The 16,295-nt window shown below is 41.4% G+C and overlaps 1 protein-coding gene across 4 annotated transcripts in view; it reads right to left on the bottom strand.

Moving 5' to 3' along the window:
• LOC148037394 (protein FIP1-like) overlaps positions 1–13,477 on the bottom strand; it is an 80,622-nt gene extending 67,145 nt beyond the window's left edge. For 2 of the 4 annotated variants that reach the window (XM_087676301.1, XM_087676303.1), the window contains exons 1-4: positions 13,210–13,473; positions 12,818–12,966; positions 12,562–12,649; positions 12,314–12,422 (exon numbers count right to left, since the gene is read on the bottom strand). In XM_087676301.1, the coding sequence (XP_087532427.1) occupies positions 12,314–12,422; positions 12,562–12,649; positions 12,818–12,903 (283 nt within the window). In that variant the 5' untranslated portion in view covers positions 12,904–12,966; positions 13,210–13,473. The other 2 variants (XR_015690645.1, XM_087676302.1) reach the window with 2 other exon arrangements.
• Between the last annotated feature and the right edge of the window lie 2,818 nt (positions 13,478–16,295).

Below are 16,295 nucleotides of genomic sequence, written 5' to 3'. Positions count from 1 at the left end.
CTCCGACAATGTAGGGAGCAAAGGTCCATGTCAGCAAGCATCAGTAGGAGATTCGATGATGCCTGAAGAGGAGCACCCAATGGTTTTTCCATTTGCCTCTGGTGAAGTCATACCACTAGAGTGTCAACCTATAAAAGGGAAGGTGGGAGGGAGAGGAAGAGAAGGGTATCTCTCTCTCGCGATGATGCAACAGAAGGGGGAAATCAATAGATGATACGAACCTGCAACTTGTCTTTGCCTTCTCTAATGCAGAGAATCTTTGTGGCTCATTGAGCACCTCCGGCTCTAATAGCATGTCAAAAAATGACTAAGAGACTAGAGAGACAATCGGGTTTGTGGGGAGAAATATAGAGTGTTTACGGCAAATACTGAGAGAGAAGAGAAAGTCAGAAAACATAGAACACGGTGATGATACACTAAATCATGCTATGAGAAGAAAAGTTGATACAACATAGTCGAATCTCAGAAGATGTTTGCACTATCCTGTCTTAATCAAGCAGCAGCACCTAGGGAATCTGTACAACGAAAGGAGCAAAACATAGTCCTTCGAGCAATAGGCTATCAAAGTAATCATTGAAAGGAGAAGGACAGCTACTGAGGGAGCAAATCGCAGTCCTTTGATGCTATCAGTGATGAGGAAGATGATCGCCAACTATCAAGGGAGCGAACCGCAATCCTCAGATACCAAGGAGATGCATGGGCAGCAAATGCAAATCCCAGAGTGTGTCGAAGCTGTCAAACACAGGGAGAGCAGCCCAAATGTTGATGCCAAGTGCTAGATGATGACGCCAAATAATAAGGATATACCCAAATAGCAAAATGCAAATACCAGGGGCTCAATGAGCTAACGCTAGGTGCCTAAAGACTGACGTCAAGAAGGAGAGTGCTCACACCAAGCTAGGAATGATGACTCCAAGCAAGAGGAAGGCCTCCAGACATCCAAACGCAAAAATGTATAATGCCTAAAGGGAGAAAAAGCTATCACCAATGGATGAATGCTGACGCCATATAGGGGGAAGCTCCAAAACGCAAAGGCTTGATGATGTGGAACAGAGCGCTACAGCAGAGGATGAAGATGGAGTAGGCAGCCACAAACTACGAACCACAATGTCTGCCATAAGGGATGTGAGAGCAATTGAAGGACTGGAGAGAGAAGTAAAGGGTGTCTGATGAGACAGAGAAGGACTGGAGAAGAATGACCGAAAGAGGTGACGAATGAATGGAGTGATGGCCTATTTATAGGCACAAACTGTCTAGGGTGGCGCACCACTGAGTAGGCATCCACTAATGAAATGACCTAGACGTGGACAACCCTACATATCACATGATGATTCACGATGGCTCAGACCACTCCATTTCTAGATCTTATGATGTTTTCGCATGCTACTCCCACAATGGAGGCTCTCAGGCATTATGGTCTTGAAATGAAGGACAATGCTCCATTCACTAACCTTTCTTCTAGGGATCATTCATCGAGGCCTAGCTCTTCTCCATCTACTACAATGGAGGCTCTCAGGCATACTTTCACAATGTACATCTCAATCAGAGAACTCCGTTGATGAGGCTAATCATCTCCTAGTTGAGTACAAACTATTCACTCGAGAACAAAAAGTTCAAATTCTTCAAAATCAAGCCCGATAGCAAGTTTATACAATCCATTTTTTAGTAAAGTCTAATTATGTCTATAATGCTTTTTCAATTATGCAGGGATCGACTATAAGTCAACTAGGAAACCTAATTCAATAGTAAGTACAATATGGATTTGAAGAGAACTCTATGATCAAAGGTGTTCCACAAGATAATCCTTCATCTTCTAGCGTTTTGCATTTTTACATTTGTATTTGAGTTCTCTATGTTTCAATCATGGTTGCACACTCAATGTTTTATTTTGCGTTTGTGTTTGAGTTCTCTATGTTTCAATCATGGTTGTACACTCAATGTTTTCTTTTGCTAACCCTAGCACATGTAAAGAAATATCCTAATGTAGAAACATTAATGAAAGCATACGACAAAGCATAAACTCAACAAAATACAGGGTTAGGGTAACTCAAAGACAACGAACACAATGGAAATTTGAATGAATGACTGAATATTGAATATACAATGCTCATGCACCAAACAAACAGTGTAGGGAATGAAACTATAACTCGAACTCTCATGTCTCCATGACCGAGGCAAAGGTAATGAGCAAGAGAGTGTGTTGTACTCCTTACAGATCCCAAAACGCAACAAGACAGCCTCCAAGATATTAGATAGCAACAAACACAGCAGATGACGTGCTAGATCAATGTCAGACGCGCAGAGGAGAGAGAGAAACAACAAATGCAAATTCAGCTAATGATGATGTGGCAAGCTGACAGCGACAAAAACGCAAGTATGATGACATGGCAAGCTGACAGTGGTAAAAACGCACATATGATGATATGGCAATCCATACAGCACCCACAAATCACAAACGTAGCAGTAGAATACATTGCCACCTATAGATGACACAACAGATGTAGTAAACGCAACAAAAACAGTGCAGACTACGTGAAGGAAGGCTAGAAACAAGTATCAAATGGATGTAGATAAGGTTGGGCAGTCTCAACTCACATGTCCTCCACGAATGGGATGCAGGCAGCGAAGCTAGAAGGCCTAAAACCTGCAAAAACGAGACTAGGCAGAATGGAAGGCAGCCTACCTATTTATAAAAAGTTTCAAGACCTCCTACCACACACCGTTTTAAACTCTCTCAAACCATGTACCATTTTAGGGTTTTCCTCAATTGTGCATTTTTGGGGCATTCTAAGAGGCTAATTCAGCATGTAATGCTTATTTTAGCTCAACACCCCCTCTCAAGTCCAAAAAATGAGCTAGAAAGAAAGGCTAACCAAAGTTTTGTGTGTTTGGTTGTTTTTGTTTGTACGCCAAGGCATCCCACCCGAAAGCAGCCAAGGCATCGGACAAAGGATACACGGTGGCTACCCAATGGCCTACCAAGACTACCAAGGGAATGGTTATCTTACTAAGGGAGTCCAAGTAGCCATCCCAGAGAGGCTAGATCGAATCAAGGGTGCACGTCAACTATCCAATGCCTACCAAGTCCTACAAAGGTGGATGGAACCGGGTTTTTTTTTTCTTGGTGATTTAAATAAGTGTTTGTTTCAAAAATTATGGGTGGCGGTCCATTAAGTAACAAACAGGAGACTAGTGGACAAACCCAAAGGCTTTCACAAAATAAGCAAGCTATCCCTACCACTGCTAGGTGTCGATTATGATGAAGGAATAGGTAAAGTGTGTGTGAAGCAAATATGGTGCATATATGGAGAGGAAAAAAAGTGGACATAAAGCAAGCCAACAAAGCTAACCAAGCAAGGGAGACTATCGTGTACAATGCTACAAATATGGTGGATCCAAAGTTGACCACTCCAAAAGACAGAAAAGGGATAAACGCACACAAATGCATGTTTACAATAACAAAATGCCAATGCAATAGAGTTATACAAGAGGCAATGCAAGCATAATCATACTCATGCAAAATGCTATGCAAGGACGCTACTTGGACAGTGCCCTCACAAGCAAATTATTCACTTGCTCAAGCATCCTTTTACAATCATGTCATTCTTATGATGTGGATAAAGATTCAAAATACATTATACATACTGTCTGAAAAGAAACTATAAACAACATCCTATCACCACCAAGAGAAGAAAGTTGCCCCCTCTCAAACTCAAAGGGAAAACTAGAGGAAATCACCCTCTCCCTATCAATCTAAAGAAGTAGGAAAGAGTATACCCAAGCCAATCCTAGGTAGAATATATTGCAACACCAATGGTGGCTGATTGATCACTTTGACCAATATGTTTGCAAAATTGCCTAATGAAGGCACAAACTCTAAATGGATGGTGCTAGTTCAACGTACTTTCTGGTGAAGTGGAAGTAAACTTCCACGTGCCGCATCTGTGATATAATGATTAGATTATCCGCAAGGGCAATGGCACTCTAATTGTCACAGTAGACAATGGTGGAAGAATCGCATGGAAACTAAAGTGCTGCCAGTAAGCTCCTCAAGTAAATAGCCTCCGTGGTACCATCAAAAAAAGCCCTATACTCAACCTCCACCATGGAAGCTGCCATTGACTCCTGCTTACAACTGGCCCAAGAGATGAGTGCATACCCAAGGTAAAGAGAGAGCCGCCATGGGAACCCCGGGTGTCAGATCTCCTACCCAATCAGAGTCAATGTACCCCTGCAAACATAAACCAAAACTAGAAGCTAGGCCATAAGAATAGGTACACCGTAAATATCTCAAAACACGAAGATATGCAATTAAATGTGACATTCTAGATGTAGTGAAATACTGACTAAGCAAACTAACTGAGTAAGCTAAATCTAGCCTACAGTGAATCAACCAAAGGAGTTTTCCTACCACAAATCTGCAGGTATGCTTGGCGAAGGGATGACCTACGATATCCTTAGAAAGATGGACATTGGGATCAAGAGACGTGGCCACAAGCCATGTTTGATCCATGCAATACTGGTCCACTAACTGAAGAGCGTACTTCTATTGTAACACAAAAATACTTCCCCCAAATAGAACACCCTCCATCCCCAAAAAGAAAGACAGCAAATCAAGGTCTATCATCTCAAAAGTAGAACAAAATTTAGCCTTAATTTCTATTATGGTAGCAAAATCTAAGCCAATGATAAGTAAATTATCTTCGTATAGTAAGATATAGTTGATCCCCTCTTAAGTGATGCATACATGTAAAGTTTGGGTCATAATGGATAGAATGGTATCCGTGAGTTCTAAGAAACTCATTCATCCTCTGGACCCAAGACCGGTAGTGCTTGCTTCAATCATAAAGAGCTTTCCGAGAGTGAAAGACCTTATCTTTCTAGTCAGCAAAAGAAAAGTCAAGTAGCTGCTCCACATGGACTTCCTCCTCCAAATAACCGTTCAGAGAGGCACTTTTGACGTCCATTTGATAGATCAGCCAACCGTAGTGAGCGGCAAGCGCAAGCAACAAACAAAATGATATCAACCGCGAAGCAGGAGCAAAAGTCTCTTCATAGTCAATGCCTTGCTTCTGTCAAAACCCTTGCACCACAAGGCAAGCCTTGTATGTGGCTAAAGGCCCATCACTCTTTGGCTTAGTCCTAAAATTCCACTTTATCCCAATGACTTTCTTATGACTCAGACAATCCATCAAGGTCCAAGTCTCATTTCAATCAATACTCTCAAGCTCTTTTTCCACGGCCTCTCATCATTGAGGATACTAAAGAGACTCCTGCCAATTATCTAGCTCGAAATGCAATATATAGTCAGTAATAGTGATGTAAAAGATGCTAGATATGCAAGCCAACGTGCAAATCTTTTAGGGCCCTCCAAAGTGGAATCTAGTGGAAGGATCCTCGAATCTTGCATGGTCCACTGGTACCAACGAGGCAACGAGTCTCGCAGATAGGGCCTAGGAGCTAAAGAATCTACAGGTGGGTGAGGAGTGGGTAGTAGACTCAGCTTAGAAGGTACTATCTTCGAGGGAATAATGTGAGAAAAGGGCTTGGAGTCCAATGCAAAAAACTGGACAATGTTCCCCTCATCAAATACTACATCTCTCCTAACAATCACCTTGTTTGTCTGAGAATCAAAAAGATGATAGGCTTTCACTTTAAAGGAGTATCCTACAAAAATTAGGAGATCAACTCAAGGAGTGAGCTTCTCTATTTTATCATCAAGGATATGCATGTAGGCACGACTCCCAAAGACTCTAAAGTGGGAAACTACATATGCCAAGAGCCAAAAAATGCCTCATGCAAAGTCCTCTAAGAGACAACCGCAATCAGGCACCGATTGAGGATGTACAAAGTGTTAATAGCCTCAACCCAAAGGCGATCAAGGAGCTCTGTTGCAAATAATATAGAGTGTACCATGTTCATGATGGTCATGTTCCTACGCTCTACACCCCCATTGTGGGAAGAGAAGTTGGTAGAGGTAAGATGGTGTGAGATGCCATGCTCCTATAGAAACTTGAAAACTCATGGGAGGTGAACTTACACATTCTATACGACAACTAGTATGGTTATATACCAAAAATATCCAAGCAGAAAAATATGTGAAGGCATTGGACTTATGCTTGAGAAAGTACGCCCACATGTATCTAGAATAATCATCCACAATCCAAAAAAGTACAATGCACCGTTCAAAGTGTTGGGTATCTCACACGCCTTACTTACGCCTACGCTCATATGGGAGTGTGCGGGTGATCACTAGGACACTGGGGCACTTTTTACTCTCGGTAGGAGAGGTTTTTTCCCCCAGATTATGTGTACTATTTTGTATGTGCTTGTGGTGCACACTTACGGGCACTTACTGTGTTCGGGTGTGAACAGCCCCTTATAACCCTAAGGTATAAGGGTTATCATTTGTACTTTCAGCTTACACTCTATTCAGTACTATTGCATTGGGTGTCGTGCTCAACTCTGTCTCTCACTCTCACACTGTCTACTGCACTTCAGCTGCACCTCGATCCTCTCCCATCTGACACAAAGCGGTGGTGGATGTTGGCCCACAAAGATCAAGATGAATCAATCTAAGAGACGTCTCAGCTCTATGTGGAGACTACTAAGGGAATAAGATACGATGTTGCTTTCAAGTTGATAAGCTTTACAGATATCCCATGATAGCTTCAAGCGTGGAGGGCCATCAACTATCTATCAACAAGACAACTCATAAAGAGAGTCATATCCGAGATGTCCTAAGCGAAAATGCAAAAGATGCTCAATGCTCATAGGCTCCCGTGCAGCAGCTAAATCTTGAAAGCGGTGAAACTTAGAGCCTTCACTATCATCTTAGAAAGAAACTGTCACATGCTACATGCCACTAGGCTATGCCTCATTGTGAGCAATCACTAAACCCAATCTAAGAGTCAAGGACCTCAACTGTAGTCGTTGAGAAGAAGATTGCTCAACCCAACTCGCAATGCTGCTAAACAGATAATAAGTTCACCCCGAGTTGGGAGACATAGGATGTATTATCCAGCGTAGAGCAATTTGGGCCGTGGTCAACGGCAAAACTGATGTGACTGTAAGCCTAAAGCTTGATTGACAAGTTGTTCCCAACTCGGACTCGCCCGGCTGCAAGGGCTTGGCAAATGAAAATGTCCTTGATGGGGGTCTGAAATACTCGACTTTGACAAGTGGGCCTTTGCAATCACCTCGTCGCGTGAGGCAACTCATAGATGTGAATGAGACTCACATCCTCAAATGTTTCTACAGAGACGATGTGGGTCTCTACAAACCAATCAGAAAAGTACTATGGTGTTGAGAACGTTGTCAACTGTGATAGTTGATCAATGGCAGCATGTATCTGTCCTCGCCACCACTGCCTCTACTAAGGGTTGCCACCATCTTATCCCCCTTGTTGGGGGTTGCCTAACTGAGGGGCAAGGGTCTGAGTCTTAGCTTTAGATGTTGTGTCTCTTGCCTTTGATCAACACTTGTCATCAAAGTAGCCAACCTTCTCACAATATTAACAACATTGATTTTTCTTCAGTACATTCTATCACCCAGGTTTGAGAGATGACTAGGAGTTTCCTTAGGTCTCATTAGATGGATTTTAATTTTGATTTTGGTTTTGTTTTTACTTTGATTGAAATTTTGGTTTTGTTTACCCTTCCCTTGCTACCCCTTCTGAGAAGAAACAACAAGAGCCTCCTCTAAAGAGGTCAAACTATGAAACTGATTGAACAGCCGAGCATAACACAATAGCTAATACTCAAATTCATAGAATGTGGGTATAGTGGGCTATGAGATCACCTGTTGCATAAAGTGGAAGTATTTTCTCGACAGCTTGTTAAAAAACAATGTGACATGATCATCTGAGGACTTAAGAGCTGGTGTCGTAGAAAACTCAACAAGAAGGTACTGATACTTAACCAACTTAATGCATAGCGGTCAGTCAAGTATTCCCAATACTCAAAAGCTAAACAAAATACTAAATCTGTGATGAATGAAATTCGAGTAATAGACCTTGTATCAACTCGACAATAGTGGAGGCATTTCTAGCCTTCCATGAGCGAACAACCTCTTCTGAAACAAGTGTGGGATAAGGGTAGGATTCCAATCCCTGTATAAGATCTCATAGGTTCTATGAGTCAAGGACATGTCTCATTAGGTTTGACCAAGTAGTGAAGTTCAACTCATTAAAAAGAGTCTTGTTATTAAAGGTATGTTTGATGGATGAGGAGAAACAACCATCTATTCCATAGGTTTCACCCCATCCCCCACTATCTCCTCTAGTGGTTCCCTCGTACCTCCCATCCCTTTCAAAGGGGGACGACATTGGTAACACAATTGTGGATTTCTTGGCCCCTTGTGTTTCAAAGGGGACTTCCCAGGATCATGAGGAGTTGTCTCAAAGTGGTTTCAAGTCTACTTTGGACCTTTCTTTTATACAAGTACTCCTTTTTTTCGTCACATCAAGCCACCATTCCCTATCACTTGACCCTTGATCCCTAGTGTTTCTGTGCAGCTTATGACACCTTTGATAGTTCCTCACTATCGTCTCATAGTTGAGTTAGAGGCTTGGCTCACCCATCCTTCGAGTGGAGTTTTCTAGAGTGATCCATTCGAGGCCTCTCCACTTCCATTGCCCTTTGGTGGCCTTCCATTTGATCGAATGTTTATATGGAGAGGGGGTTTCACTTCTTCGCTGCTTTCTTCACCAATGGACTATAACAACATTGGCACTCTTCTTGCCACCCTCAGATCCACCTCGCCTTTCGCTTTTTACCACATCCACGATCTGAGATGGGGTGTTAGCAATCACGTGTGCCTTGTATGGTCATCTCCTGCCTGTGAACCTCAATTTGAGTGAGATGAGGACATTAGGAGCTCTAACATTGTCATTGTTTGTCATTTTATGTGTTTTAGACACTTTAGATGGAGGGTACATTAGTGCATTTCTTTTGTACACTTTTAGCTATTTTTTAGGTATTTGACCACATTTAGGATTTTCCCTCTTTTTTTGTCTATATATAGGTAGCCTACCCTCCCACTTTCATTATCCATCATTGATCCTTCATAATCAGCCAACCCTCTCCTCGTTCTCTCATCCCCCTACTACTGTTTGGCACCCACACTAACATATAGAGCTACGTGTTGGGACTGACCGTTGCAGCTTTGTACTTTCAACCATTGCAATCACATTGTTCCTTCTCTCTCTTGTGTTCTCTTTCTCTCCTCTCTATGTTCACTTTCCTCTTTCCATTGCGCGCTCACACCTCCATCATGGAGTCACCGCCCAGCTAAAAAAAAGACAAGGTCCTAAAGGGCGTGCCTAGGGGTGAAGGACCCCTCGGTGTAATGTGTGTAGACATGAAAGGTAAACTTAATGGAAACAAAGAAAGATGCAGTAGAACTAGTGGGTGGGATGGATGGCAAATTAAATGGATTTGTCATTTATGTAGTAGCAAAAAATGATTTAGGTTCCTTTTGTCCATTAAATGCAAATTAAGTAAAAGATGATTCATCAAAATTAATTTGACCATGAGATGTAAAATCTAAAGGAAAAGATGAAGAAGGAGCACTTACCAATGAATCTTGCAACTTTTGCTTACTTTTTCTTGAGTTCACATGGAAAAATCTGCCCTCTTCGGGGCTTATGAACCAATACTTGGTATGGAGAGTTTCTTCATCCTTCAACATCACCAATATCTTGTGGAAAAGGGGAAGTAAATTCAGAAGATTGAGAAGTATTGATACGTGTACTCGACATAGGAGTGAATAAAGGTGAAGAAGTATATGAAAAAGATGAAAGAGAGAGAGATGGAGATGATTGTGATAGAGAAAAATGGTAGTCCGAAGACTCTCCAACCATGTCGAAAGTAGGAGGAGCAAGCTGTAAGGCCCACTCCATCTCGTCTCTTAATGTGCTGGGCTCAAGAGCATCATGATGATGTAGTGAAGATGTATTCGCAGTCATATTGCCCTCCTATTCTTCTTGCTTCTTGCAAAGGACTTTCAAATCAAAGGCCAAGCTTTCATCAAAGAAAAACCTTCTTTTGATGCAATGTGAAAAAATATCCTAACGCAAAAACATAAATGGAAGTGTATGACAAAGCATAAACTCAACAGAACAAAGTTAGCATTAGGGTAACTCAGAGACAATGAACACAGTGGAAATTTGAATGAATGATTGAGAAGTGAATATATAATGCTCATGCAGCAAACAAACCATAGCAAGGAATGAAAACTATACCCCGAATTCTCGTGTCTCAAGGACTGAGGCAAAGGTAATGGGCAAGAGAGTGTGTCGTACTCCTGATGGATACCGAACCACAACAAGACAACCTCTAAGATATCGGACAGCCACAAGCATAGTAGATGATGTACTAGATTAGTGTCAGATGCGCAAAGGGGGGAGAGAGAGAGAGAGAGAGAGAGAGAGAGAGAGAGAGACACACCAAATGCAAGTTTAGTTGATGATGATGTGACAAGCTTACGACATCAAATCACATGGCAAGCTGACAACAGTAGAAACGCAAGTATAATAACATGGCAGTCCATACAGCACTTGCAAATCACAAAGGCAGCAGTAGAACACATCGCCCGACTATAGATGATGCAGCAGATGCAGTAAACGCAATAAAAACAATGTATACTGCACGATGGAGACCGAAAACATGTGCCAAATGGATGTACACAAGGTCGGGCAACCTCAGCTGAGATGCCCTTCATGAACGGGAGGTGTGTAACAAAGCTAGAAGGCCTAGAATCGGACTGCTATTTCAATGCTTCTTGACTAGCATTACAACCATCTCTCAAGGTTGAGATTCAGGCTTGCCTATACCACTTGGTTAGCACGAGAGACCTCTCTCGAGATCAAGTACAAGCATGTTCCACATTCCCCGATGGGTGATTCTCCTTTGGCTCTTCCAGCTAAGGGGTGTCAAGTCTACCTTCATCATCAGATTCCATCTTGGTTCTTAGCGAATCCTCCTCCTTTGGCATCGATGTCCATGGTTGAGAAAGGGTTTCTACCCTTTCATTGTGTTTATAGGTTTCAACATTGTCTTTGAGATCGACCTCCCTTCTTTGTCATACCTACCCTTCACATTGCATGATTGTCATCATATTTGTAAAAGGCCACCTAGGCAAGTGAACAATTTTCCCATGAGAAACACTATACGAGTGGCACCTTGTCGCATGCGCATTCTCATAATATAGCATTTATCTATGCATCTCATTATGCACAACGCCCTTAAGCAAATCCTGAGTTGTCTCCACTGGCAATTCTTTTATCACCATTCCTCCATACATCTTCACTATTCTTTCCTTCGTTGCCAACACCCTAAATGGGTGGTTGAGATAGTCTTCTGATGTTGGATCTGACCATCCCTTTATCTCCTCCAACAGACACAATTCTACACTACTCTTCAAGCGGTACATTGCTGCATTTACCAGTTTCAGCCCCAAAAGCTGCTGTGTTTTGGTTTCCAACCTACTGCCTTTCTAATTTCAGCATCATCTCAGCTCCAACTAGTGGTTGTAGCACTCAGGATCTGTCTCCAATGGACATCACTCTCCAACTACTCCATCAACCAGCTCCCACAAGAGTCATCAACTGTTAGACAGCTCCACCATTTGAGCATCTTGTACACTCTTTCACTCATTTACAGCATTCATTCATTCACTTCAAAGTTCTCTTTTTTCTCTGTTTGTTTTTTTACATCTCATGTTTTGCATTTCTGTTTGAGTTCTTTGTATTTCAATCCTGGTCCTACACTCAGTATTTTCCTAGCATATCTCCACAATGACTTCAATTCTCTTCCTTGTGATGACCAAATCCTACTTGTCCCATGGTAGTGCAAATGTCAGCAAAGTGCCTGTAAAATACCAATTTTGAGGTGAGAGATGCACGATCAGCTAGCACTATTCTCAGCCTTGGCACTAAAAGGCAAAATACATATTGAGAGGATAGAAGTTCTAGGCATTCAGAACAGATTATCAGTGGTTGGAGAATAGTGTAGCTTGGCAGGAATTGAGTGACAAAACATTGATCCTCTTACTTGCACTTCATCAACTCGAAATAGAATAACTGAAACAAAAAGACAAATCTCTTGGCAATACAATCTAAAGATGCAATTAACAACATTAGGGCAGGGAGAGCTTACCTCGTGTCACAGAAAAAGTTATCTACAAGGTACAAATAAATTTCTTGCTAAAATTCTCAACCAATTTGAAAACAAATATGTAGAATCGTATTGTCTAGATATCCACTGCTCATTAGAAAACCGATAAAACAGAGAGTCCATTAAAGTGAGCAAACCTGTCAATAACAGTAATAAGACATTGCAGCTGCACAAAATCGCTCTGTAATACTGGACTACAGGTGCAAACAGCCAGGGACCAGCAATCACAACAACAGCATATACCCCCTGCATCCGACATTTCAAATATTATCTAGCAGTATAAACGTTCTTTGTCACAGTAATTTGATGAATAGTCAAAAGCCTTGCAGAAGTACGCATCCCCGCACAAAGTGACCATCAAAGACTAACTCCCAATGAACCTTACCAAAAGAATGACATACAAGATGGCTACAGCTGACGTAGTCTTTTGCCTTGTCCCAAGTATTGGAACTTCGAGAGTTACATCTGTGAATCTGCACACATGTTAAATGGGAAACTTAGGTGATTCCAAGCAGATGATCCCAAAACAGCCCAGTTTTTTTATAAAAGATAAGATAGACCCCCTCTCCCTGCAATCCCAGCACTGCGACCCACACAGGGAGAATGTCGTACGTGACTCGAACACTTGGACAAACACTTACTGGCCAGCATTGACGGAAGAGTCACCCGACGGACGTCCAATGTCTTGCGAGCTCCCCGGGTCCAACAGTCTCCTGGTCAAAGACATTGCTATGTGGTAACTAAGCTATCTCGCACAAGAAAAATGTGCTGCATGTAGTGTCTGCATTTCCTGCACAGGATTCAAAATCAATCAATAACTGGTTTTCCAAAAGGGCCATTTTGATACTCGACAGCCGAGCAATGGAAAAGCGAGCACAATCCAGAAAAGCACTTGATATTTCGCTGTAGCAACATAAGATTTCGACACTGCACTCTTCTTGGTGTACCGATGATGATGAAGCCGCCACTGAACAGGAGATTGTATGAAAGATCTGCACCGCGGTAACATGATGTTAGAGGAAGCCTTACTAACCTCGCAACGACTCATTTTGCATTGCTGGATGCATTGATGAACGTTGTGAAGATAATCCCGAATGTCCTGAAACCGTTTTTGGCCAGACTTCCTTTTATAGCTGCCATGGACGCCGATTATTGAGCTGCAGAAGCCATACACGAGATGATGGCAGCGATCGACCCCGATAACCAAAGATGAAGATGTCCTTTAGGTACATGACACAGTTTGGGCTCCCCTCTTAGGAGCACATGCTTCCATGTAGCTATTAGCTGGTGACTTTGGGTAGTCTAAAAATTGTTATTAGCTGGTGATTATGTTGGTCTAAAATTCTTCCTACCACCACACCCACGCGTCCAAGTGATTATTGCACATGTTTCCACGTAGTTATTAGTTGGCAACTTTGTTAGTCTAAACATGCTACTACCACTACACCTCCGCGTCCAATCACATATCGCATGCTAAAATATTTTACTATGTGTGCACACACATGCACACACTCTCACTCCCTTTGGAAGGTGAAGCTTCAAAGATATCTTAATGCCGAAAAATAGCATTTGATTTAACTTTGTTGGTAGTGTTGAACAAATTTTTCATCAACATAAACTATTCAATGGACTTCCTTGTCTGCCATGGTAGTGAATGATATTGTTGATCAACTTCACCTTCCAAATTATACTCATCTCCAAGTCCATCTAAACATGCTTGCACAACATCATCATCATCATCAACTGCTACACTAATAGATCCAAGAGCATCTACAACACTCTTGATCTTTAATGCATAATCATTGATGAACAAATTCCCTCTTTTTAACTTGATTCAGCTTTGACTTCAGTTGCAACTTTCTAGCCTTTGTGTTTACCTCAAACGACCTTGCCAAATTCTTCCATGCAATAGCAAGGATTTCAAATTCTTGCAAATAGCCTATCATACTATTTGTGCCACTTACAGATAGCCAATACATTACTTTACTGTATGTCTAGTCTCAATCCTTCTTAGCCTTTATCTGTTCTACAGTAGCATTTCACAAAGGGACTTTGAGTGCCAGTGCCCTGTGTCCTTCAATGTAGTTCCAAATTCCCTTCTCACATACAATTTAGTTAAAATCGTCTAACATTTTAATAAGACAAGCAACCTTGCAAAACCTGTAATTTGCAACTAGGTGGAGACCACAGCCTACCAACATTGCGAGTCCCTGTAGGGCTATATTATTCCAAGGCAAAATCGAACAAGATGAATGAGCTTCTTACCCATTGCTTGCTTGCTTTTGTGCTCCATCACCTTCACCTCAGCCTTTAATTGAGCTTTGTGTAGCCGTGGGACTACTCTGATACCATGTAAACAAACAAGAGGAGAGAGAGATAAAGCAACCAAGAGCGCGCACACAATGGAGACTTGAGCACATAAAGAAGTAGGGCTAAAATCTTCTTCTTCCACACAAAAGAACTTAGTCTATAACATGATAAAAGACTAATATGAAAGTGGTAGAACATATGTATATGCGGTCACTAAGTGTGAACCCACTAAGGATAGATGAGATGGCACAATGAATATGCCATAACCAGGGTTGGACTATATAGGTGTAGTCCAGCTATAGAATCACTGGCATATCCTTTGTGTGAGTCACTTAACATGCTAGTGAGTAAAGTCCTGCCACATCATCAAGGCCTACAATGGATACCAACTCTCATGTGGAGCTTAACATCTCAAGAAAAGTATGGCTCTTAAGATTTCCAATAAGACCTTCAGTATAGAGCTTTAGAACAATGGATGGTTAGGTAACAACAACAAAGTGTCAATGTCTCTGATAGGCACAAATGTGACATCACCTAAGGTGTCTTTATTCTTTTGAGAACAAAGATCTTAGAGCAAATCACCCTTGTGATTCATGTCACTCGTAGCATTGCTATCCACAAGTCAAGGCCTCTCTAAAGACGAGATCGCTAAAGGACAATCCTTGACTTAATGAATGTGAAAGAACACTAACTCTATCATAATGGTGGAAGTAGAGGTGGGTGTAGAAGTAAGCTCTGTCACTCTTTAGTTTGCACCAAGTCAAAGGAAATATACTTTTTCCAACACTTTTTCTCTAAATGGGTTGTCTTTCTATAATGAAGGAACTTGGGATGGCCCTTGGACATTTCATCCTTTCCTTCTTTTGATGCTTCTTTTTTGGTTTCTTGCCCTTCTTTTGCTTTTGACTTCTACTTGAACATGTGGGTTTGATGGGCCTCCATTCCAAGGACCTAATTAGCTGTGGCAAAAAACTCTTGTATTATGTCCTCAAACACACCTTTGTGTAATTGAACATGCAAAATCTTATGGGTCTATTGGTAATGTTGGCATAATTAATAAATTTTAATTTGTATGTATGACAATGATGTCGGACCCTTAATTTTACGAGTCTTTGATAGGGCATTGATGAAAGTATAGCTAGTTGCCATATGGCATAATTAGGGAAACAAGTTGTTATATAAATAGCAAACTCGTGAGCCAAAGATCAACGATCAACCTCAATTGATTGATTGTTGTTGCCATAGTAGCATGATTAGTACTAAGCACAATACTAGGAACATATTTATCACAAACTCTAGAACTTCCTCTTTCAATTTCTTGCATGAATGTCCAAATTGCCCCCTTTGAGTTCCTAGTAGAGTCAAAGTTTCCTCATGTATTCTTTAGAGCCCAAATTAAAGCAAAGATCACTTCATTCACTTTCTTTTGCTTGCAATACTTCTGGTGGAATTGAAGTAGAAGGTAAAGGGTTTGCAACACTAGGATAAGTATTTAACAATGTAAATAAGTATCAGAGAAACTGCATGTTGAGACCAAATATTACTGAGACCAACTTGGCATTAAGATTGTGGGTTCAAGGGCTCCCTTTCTTATGCTTGTGGGTTCAAGGGCTTCCCTTCTTATGATTGGTATTGGGACAATCAGCTTGTGTATTGATGTATACACATACAAGACTTTCTAGGGTGTTACTTTTCTCAACATGCACATAAGAAGAAAAAAGTTATAGTGAACATACCATAGAAGGAAACATTGGAGACCGAGATTAAATTTGCATAGCTTATATTCCTAGAATAGGTCTAATGAAAAGC

Source organism: Lygodium microphyllum, chromosome 4 (genome assembly GCF_053477565.2).
Source record: "Lygodium microphyllum isolate KBCC chromosome 4, Lygodium_microphyllum_v1.1.10, whole genome shotgun sequence".
Classification (NCBI taxonomy): domain Eukaryota; kingdom Viridiplantae; phylum Streptophyta; class Polypodiopsida; order Schizaeales; family Lygodiaceae; genus Lygodium; species Lygodium microphyllum.
The sequence above is the reverse complement of the archived record's forward strand: the minus strand, read 5'-3'. Positions and strand labels throughout refer to the sequence as shown.